Below are 9,032 nucleotides of genomic sequence, written 5' to 3' on the forward strand. Positions count from 1 at the left end.
GGTTGCGGGATTACAAGGATTTGTTCAGATATCTGATGCCGTGTTGGCAAACCGATGTTCATTGTGTTAGCATATGAAACAGAATTTGGTTATTATTATTATTATTATTATTAGAAAATTTATCTACTTGACCTTATTTATTTGCACTTAACAGTTAACACACATATGATCAAGTTAATTTTTCTTATTGAGAGGAGCTTGTAAACTTATCTCTTGTCCTTTCTTTTGTGCACAAAGAAAAAAAGCCAAAAAATCCGAAACCTTTTTGCTTTTGCTTTTAACTGCTTCGCCAGTAACAATAGTAATTCATCACAGACAATATTAACTGAAGTTGAAGCCTTTTTATAAATGTGGTGGCAGCAAGCAAATCAATAATGGTAGGGAGGACAATTATGCTAAGTATACTAAAATTAGTTATCAATATAGAATATACATTAAAATATAAAATATATATTAAAAATTAATTAAAATATACATATATTTATACAAAAATATATAATGATTAATTTTAGTGTGTAAATAATATTTTTGATAGCTAAAAATAAAACTACGTTCTAATAAAAATCTTGAACTTAGTCTGCAACAGACCTGGCCTTATAAAAAAAGTGTAGCTCAATTTAAACTTTTTATTCATTAACATATGTTTTAGGAATATAAGTTATGCCAAAATTTTAGATAAGTCAGATTTAGATATCTAAATAAGTATTTAATGTGATTCAAACTGAATAACTACAATATAGATCTAATTTGTTTCTATCCTTATCTATAGCCTAAATTGTTTCTTCTATTTATTTTATTCAAAATTTCATAGTGAATAGTGATTGATGAAGAAACATAATTGATGGCTGAATATGACAATTGTCGAAAAGAATCATTGCTTAATTTTCCTTATCTTCTTTAACAATAAAAGAATCTCAATGGTCGATATAATAGCTACAATTAACATAAATAATTGAAACATAAGACAACTATGGAATTAAGCAACTTGCAGTACGGGTTGTGTATTCAATCAATGTGTGAAAAAAAAAAACCTGTCCAATCTATTATGTTGAAACCGTGTAACATCCAAAGTTTAATGTCACCTTTCTTTTGCATAACATCATTGGAGTCTACTATTATACATTGATTTTAAGTCAAAAACACTTTGAGAGGAGCCAATAATTTTTTAAACCAAATTGGAAGATAGAAATCAAAAACATTTATGAAGATGGTCCCAGTTCCAAAAGTATCTACTTACACTTCCTTAATTATTATATAAATTAGAAAATAAAATCTTTCAAAATACTACTATCTTCCATAAAGAGAAGTTAATGTCACTTAAATAAATAGAAAAGAGGTACAATAAATTTTGTCAAACTGTACAATGATTTTTGTCAAATTTGAGAGGAAATCAATATAAATCGTCATTTAAAAAAAAAATAATTTCAGAGGCAGGAAGGGATGAAATAGAATGCTCATCCTTTAATTTGGAAGTTAAAAATTTCCATGCTAAGTATACCTACCTATCACCACTAATTTCAAGCTCTCTTGATTTTCCCTTAGAAAAGTCCAAGAGACAGTGGTCATGGTCAGTCTTGGCTGGCACTTTGAATATTATATCAATTAGCAACCTTACAAATACATCATTTTCCCTCTCACTTCTTAATTCTTGATAAGTCTGGTCAACTCTATGATTTTTGTCTCTAACATATTTTCATGAAAGACTCAAACTATAGAGTTGTGCAGGATAAGCACTGTAAAGTGTAAACACTGAAACTTTGTATGATGGACCTGTTATGATATATATATTTTTTTCCATTGTAGGTATCATTACCTATTTTTGTTTGGACATAAAATTTCTGTGACTAATGCAGCTACTACAGTATATGCATGCCAAATGAAAGTGGCAGCCCAAAATACAGAACTAAGTGACAAAAATGACAGCATCTAGTACACGTTATTCTGATTTACATTTACTATCAATATAACAGAAGATAGGTGTATTTGTATATTGCAAAGATGTTCTTAGTACAAGAATCACTGCATTTCTATATTATCATTGGAATACAAAAACATTCTAATATATTTATAGATATACAAAAGACATTTTATGAATGGCTAGGAGAAGAATCGTTACCATCATCTTCATCTATGAGTTTAACACCATTGTTTTTAAGGGCATTAACAATAGCCCAAACCTTGGTTTGGCTCTTAAATCCCTTCTTCTCTATTTCCTTAGTTACATTGACATGAATTCCTCTTCCTTGTCCATCCTTAAGGCCCTCAACTTTGAGCCGCATGGCCAATATCTCCCCAACGACAGCAGCTGCTTTCGCATTGCAGGACCGGCCACACTCAAGCGACTGTTTAATGGAGTGCTCTGCCGTGGAGGAGGTTGCTACAATATGACCATGGTTTCTATCCACCACGTTTGCCGTAATGTGTTTCAAGGATATGAATATTCTCAGCACATACCGCTTCAAAACAGTCATTCTTCAGTTATCTAATGGCAGATAGAAAATTAAGCACACAAATTAGTTTAAACAAAAATGAAAGGGATGACTAAAAGCAATGCCACACACAATGAAAAGAAAAACCAATGTCTTGATTTGAAACAGGTCATTAACATTCTTGATTGCAAATTAATTATTAGGAGTAATAAACATGAAGGATACACCACTAAGTCTGAAATTATACATAAAAGCAACATTTATACATAACGAAATGAAATGTCTCAAGTGTATAACAACATTGACACACTAAAATTTAAAACCATGAAGAGTAGTACAAGGAGCGTGACATAGCAGAGAAAATGTATCAAACTATGGAAATCTCAAATATGAATATAACATTTCACCTAGCTTATGAACATTACCAAAATAGGTAAACAAGGAATCAACCTTCAATCCACTTATTCAATTACATTGAAAAAACCCATGAACATATTCAAACAACAAAACTAGAAATCAAGAGATCAAGGAATGATAAGAGTAAGGAACCATTAGTTTAAGCAGCAACCATGAGTTCACTAAAACAATACTCCACACAATAAACCAAAGTTCTGAAAACCAAACCAATTATCGAACCGTTCTAGTAATTAGTTCACTGATTTATTGATTTAACCGGTTCAATTGTGGTCCAACTAAAAAAACCGTTATAATAAATAAATTATAAATAAATATCCTAAAACATAATTTTAGTCTAATATAAATCTTAAGACGTCTTCTAAATTTAAAATACTACACAAATGTCATCGACCAAAGTCTTGTGAATTTATTTAAATACAAACTCAAAATTGAAACACACAAAATAGCAGCAATTCAGTCTCCAGCAGCACATTAGTAAACACAAAACATCAGCACAACAGCACAGCACAGCACAGCAGAACAATCTAAGCACAATTAAGCCCAAAGCATAGTTTTAATTGACTTAAACACAAAAATGCTCAGCAGTAAACGACAGAGAGCCAAAAAACACAGCACAGCAGCGAAGAAGACACAAACCAGAGTACAACACAGCATAGCAGTAGTGAGCAGAGCCATTCAATAATCAATATAATTTGATAATTTATGAACTAAAAAACAAACACGAACAGCAGGCACTAGTAGCGAGCTATGTGATACAAGTATTCCTTTAGGCAATGAGCACAAAATTTATCATCAAGAAACTTTAACAAAATTTAACAACAGACAAAAATAAAAGCATGTACAAACCAGTAACAATTTATCGGTATCAATTTATCATCAATCAGTAGGAGGATTGGCGTTGGGGGAATGGAAGGGCCTTCGAGCACGACGAAACAGGAGGATTGAAGAACGGCCACGACGAACCAGGCGGCGACAGTGCGACCAACGGCGGCGCGATGGAGGCTAGGGTTGTGTTTTGGGGAGAAATAATGAGAGTATGTATGAGACTGAGGAATCAGGAATGGGGCTCGAGAGGGGGGAAAAGGGCTTCAGGTCACTCAGGACGACAATGCGCGACGGCAAGGAGTGGTGGCGGTGGCTGCGATTTCCACGGCTGACTTCGCGACGGAAAGGGCTGCGCGAATCTCCAAGCTGGCTCCACGAACTTGCGACGGTGAGTGACTTCGACGGAGGTGTTGCGACGGCGGCGGTGGCTGGACGGAGGTTGCGCCGGAAGCTCGAGGTGAGAGTGGAGGGCTGCAGGGTGGAGGCTCGAGAGTGGTGTCTGAGTGAACTGAAGACTGAAGGCTAGGGTTCGTTTCTGATCTGTGGAAAAAACGCAGCGTTTTTTGGCAAAAATTAAAAAAACCGGTCGGATCACGATTTGGCGGTTCAACTTTGGTTCTTGAATTTGACAGTTTTGCCTTCTGTTCGAACTAGGGGTGTTCATGGGTCGAATGAAACCGGATTTGATATGACCCAGACCCAGCCCAAAATATATACCGGCCTTATTTGTTAGGCCCGAACTCGGTCCTAAATCCGATGAAACCTACACACTTTTGAGCCACGATTATACCGGGTGAAAACCGGATCATTAACATTACATTATCTTGATATTTTCTTGTAAGCTAGCATGTGAAAATATCAAAATTTCCAAGATTCCAACCATTATTTAACATGTTAAAATTCACTTAGAAAAATATAACAAGAACCAACATTTCTCTAAAATTAAAACATAACCACAATTAATACGTCTAATAACAATAAATATTTAAATCAATACAAATAACACAATATTATGCATTAGTTTAAAATTTTATACATTTTAAACATAAAACATTAACTTATAGCCTTATAATGACTAGTAACACAAAATATTAATGTTTACAATACTTAAATTCCACATAAGAATAGTCATCATCAATCACTAATAACACAATATTAATTTTGTATGATGATCAGGCCACTAGACCTGATTCGAACACTCCAAACTATGGGTTGAACATGACCCGAAATAATGACCGGGTCGAGCCATGCACATCCCTAGTCTCAACTGTGTTTGTCTAAGAATGACCAGCACTTCAAAAGGATGGAACAAGTGAAAGCTTTGCATGTTCCAACACAAAATCCATCACAATCACACCAAGTGAACATAGAGAAAAATACACACTAGAATGCTCCGGTTGGCATAGCCTATATATCATGCAAAATATAAGGGAGAAATTGAGGTGTAATTTTAAAAGCTATATATTTCTACATGTTCCAACAATAAAAAGCTATATAATATTTATTCTTCAGAGTTTACACAACAAGTAGAAGAGTTCTTGATAGGTGCTATAAAGAAGAAATTGAGGTGTAATTTTAAGGAACTCTTCTGGTACATATATTGAGCCCAAGAAGAGAGGAAAAACCAGTTGAAAGGTATTGTAACTACTGGTCCAGTCACCGTTGGAAGGAACTTTAAACAAGGCCAAGTGTAGGTCACTTTAGGAACAACCAGTGCAGTTTTCACTGCAACTTGTTCAACATGTAACTGACCATTGCCTATTACCTTAATTATGAGTCCATCAACACCAATTTTAGGTGTAGACACAAGCCTCAAATCATCTAAAGCATAGACATCTTGTGGTTCATTACTTTCTTCATGCACATAGGAGTCTCCCTGACCCTGAGTGTTGGAAACTGGATTAGTACTGATATCTGGTTCATTATTGAATGGTGATTGTGGTGCTACACCTACAGCAACTTCAGCACCATCATTATTATCATTAGCCATATGATCACACCTCAACTTGAATATGCTTTTTCTGTAGAAGTTGACCACTTCTATCATCGTTGGTCGATCGCGTTGATCTCTCTCTGTGCATCTCAATGCCAACGAAAGCAACGCGGTTACTTGCTTTTCCAACACTGCTGAATTGGGAAATGAAGCTGCAAGGTATGAATCAACAATCTTGTCAATTTTGTTTGTTTCATCATCCCAGACAGATCTAACCCAACTCACTATATGTTCATTGCCATCAACTAACACTCTTTTTCTGGTTATTAGCTCAAGCAACACTACTCCATAGCTATATACGTCAAAAGTTCTGCTTGGCTCTGTTGCATATGCACACTCTGTAAGAATGGATGATGCAACCATGTTAGGAAGATATTATTTTACATTAACTATTCTTTCAAGCTGTAACAAACTAAAAGTATCCCTACATTATAGCAAGCATTAGGCAGTGTTGGCAGCATGGCATACAAATAGATAGTAGGTGTAGAAAAAGGTTTAGTTACCTGGTGCCATATAGCCAGCAGTACCAGCTATACGTGCTGAAAGCTTTTGCCAAGGGAAATCAGAATGAGTATAAGAATCCTCAGCTAGGTTCCTGATGTTGGCAGTACCAAAATCTGAAATACGAGGCTCCATCTCAGCATCAAGGAGTATATTCTGTGGTTTGATGTCTCGGTGCACTATCGGCGGATCGCAATCATAATGCAGGTATTTTAGTCCCTGTGCAATTCCATGAGCTATCTTAAGCCGAACATTCCAGGCTGGTGATGGAATGTTCCTATGCAAAATATCATGAAGGCTTCCCTTTTCCATGTAGCGAGTAAATATTAAACCATAGTCCTTAGCCACGCTGTACCCCAGGATACTTACCAAATTTATGTGCTTAATCATATAGAGGGTTTCAACTTCTCTTTTCATGATTTCTAAGCGCTTGTTGTCCTGTCCTCTAAATACAATTTTCTTTACAGCAAGAGCTCGACCATTATGCAGGACTTTATAAACTATTGCATGGGCTCCTCTGCCAACAATACAACCATCATCTACTTTGATCATATCATCCTTGACCATGCCACCATAAAAGGGTAAACCCAAGTGAATATCTTCTTCATGTGAAAGCATTGAATCAGAGGCATTTAACCGGCGAACAACTAGTGCTATCAGCATGCCAGAAACCAATATTGTGGAACCAAGTTCTATCATCACCATTGCACTTATACTGATACCTAAATGATAATTTGATTTGTAGACACATGGCTTCAAGTAACTAGCTTTGGTGCGATTTGAGCTATGAGAAGCTGAAAAACTGACACAGAGATAGGGATTGCCCAAGAATGAAGACGGCGAGGAATTTAAGAAATTCATCAGAGTTTCTGGTACAGGACCATGCAAGAAATTGTATGAAACATTCAAGTTGTTCAACGAAAGTTCACCAAGAACATCCATGCTTCCTGTCAAATTGTTTGAGGATAAATCCAGACTGGACAGTACATTTAGCTTCCCAATTTCAAAGGGAATTTCACCTGTCAATCCATTAGCACTCAGATTCAATCCATAGATCAGATTCTTCAACTTTCCTAATGATGGAGGAATTTTTCCGCCAAACAAATTTCCACCAAGCTGTAAATCATGGAGCTTGTTAAATTCTGAAAGAAAAGTTGGGATACCCCCTGTAAAACGATTCTCTCTTAAAATCAATGTTGTTAAACCCGTCCAACTCCGCAAACTTGATGGGAATGATCCATTGAGGGAATTGAATCCAACATCAAAACTATCCATTTTAGTACAATTTGACAGCTGATTTGGCAAAGCACCTTCCAAGCTGTTATGTGCAAGATTCAAAACCTCAAGATTCAGAAGCTTTCCAAGCTGTGATGGTATGAGGCCAGTAAATTTGTTCATTGACAAATTTATTTCTATAAGATTAGTGCACTTCTCCAAACTTGATGGTATAGTTCCACCAATTCTGTTCCTGCTCATGTCCATAATCTTGAGGTTCAGGTTACTCGCGAACTCCGGAAGAGAGCCGGTTAAATGGTTGTCACTGAGAATTAACATGCTTAGAGTTTCACATCTTCCTACCTTAGAAGGTATGCTACCTTGAAGTTTATTAGATCCCATGTTCAGCACACGTAATTGTTTTCCAAGGCAGAGATTGGGTGGGATATTACCAGTGAAATCATTCATTGTAAGGTCCAGCTTCACTAGGCTGCTATTGATTCCCAAGCTTTGAGGTATGAATCCAGATAACTGATTGTCAAACAGTGAGATATTTTTCAGATGCTTGAGATTAACCATCACCAATGGTAGTTCTCCTTCGAGTTTGTTCTCATTCAAAACCAAATCCTCTAATTTCATGCAATTACCAATGGATGAAGGAATAGTACCTGTTAACTTATTACCATGTAGATCCAACCTCAACAGCTCAGTCAAGTTGCCTATGCTGGTTGGGATAGAACCACTGAGATGGTTAGAGTGAAGGTTCACTTCTTGCAGTTGAGGGATCTGAAACAAGGAATCTGGAATCTCACCACTCAACAGATTGAATGACAAGCTCATATACTGCAGATTTTGCAACTTCTTGAAGCTATATGGTATCTGTCCGCTAAAGCTGTTATTAGAAAGGTCTAAGAGCTGAAGCAAACTACAATTACTTAGCTCTGAAGGTACCTTTCCTGAGAAATCATTATTGGCCAACACAAGAGCCTGCAAGTGTTGCAATTGTCTTATCTCGGGTCCAAGTTGACCAAGAATCCCATGGTTAGTGAGGTTAAGGGAGAGCACATTGTGCTCATGGTTACACTGGACTCCAACCCATGAGCATGGAATGGAATCAGATGGATTCCAGGTGGAGTTGATAATGGGAGGAACAAAGGTCCATTGTGACAACAATGACAGCAGAGTTATCCCATCAGAGACAAGAACAGGAGCAGAAGGTAATAAGAAGGCAAAGAAGCACAGAATCAACAAGAGGAGTGTGATGACACTCATAGAGACAAGGTAACAAGCTCAACACAACTAGTTAACTTACAAGAAGAACATAATAGGCTGCCTTGTTCTTGCTAGAAAGGAAAACCAAGCAATCAGTGAGAATGTTATCTCCCTAGAGTGGTGTAGTTTAAAATTGACTTGGATGAGTTAAAGCAATTAGTAAAGTGAATGAGAATGTTATCTCATCTGACATCATCATGGTGGGGAATAGTGAGATACCATTGGTAGTAAGTTCCAGCTGAATCAAGATTTTATGCAGTAAAGTTGTATTTAAAATTAAAAAAAAAACCATTCTATTCTAATTTTATATATATTTCCGAACCACATTTAATAAGTGCATTGAATGTATTCATAAAAAATATGAGTTTTGCTTATAAATG

General features: G+C 36.2%; 1 protein-coding gene across 2 annotated transcripts; it reads right to left on the minus strand.

Moving 5' to 3' along the window:
• Positions 1 to 1,964: 1,964 nt before the first annotated feature.
• On the minus strand, positions 1,965 to 3,903 carry LOC112702204 (uncharacterized). Of its 2 annotated transcripts, none has more exons than XM_025753153.3 (2): positions 3,693 to 3,903; positions 1,965 to 2,482 (listed from the first exon to the last, which is right to left on the minus strand). In XM_025753153.3, exon 2 carries the CDS (start codon positions 2,469 to 2,471, stop codon positions 2,088 to 2,090), a length of 384 nt encoding a protein of 127 aa, XP_025608938.1. In that variant the 5' UTR covers positions 2,472 to 2,482; positions 3,693 to 3,903; the 3' UTR covers positions 1,965 to 2,087. The 2 variants fall into 2 exon arrangements, with proteins under 2 accessions (XP_025608938.1, XP_025608939.1); XM_025753154.3 differs by lacking the exon at positions 3,693 to 3,903 and adding an exon at positions 2,855 to 2,963.
• Positions 3,904 to 9,032: the final 5,129 nt, after the last annotated feature.

Source organism: Arachis hypogaea, chromosome 7, assembly GCF_003086295.3.
Source record: "Arachis hypogaea cultivar Tifrunner chromosome 7, arahy.Tifrunner.gnm2.J5K5, whole genome shotgun sequence".
Taxonomy (NCBI): Eukaryota; Viridiplantae; Streptophyta; class Magnoliopsida; order Fabales; family Fabaceae; genus Arachis; species Arachis hypogaea.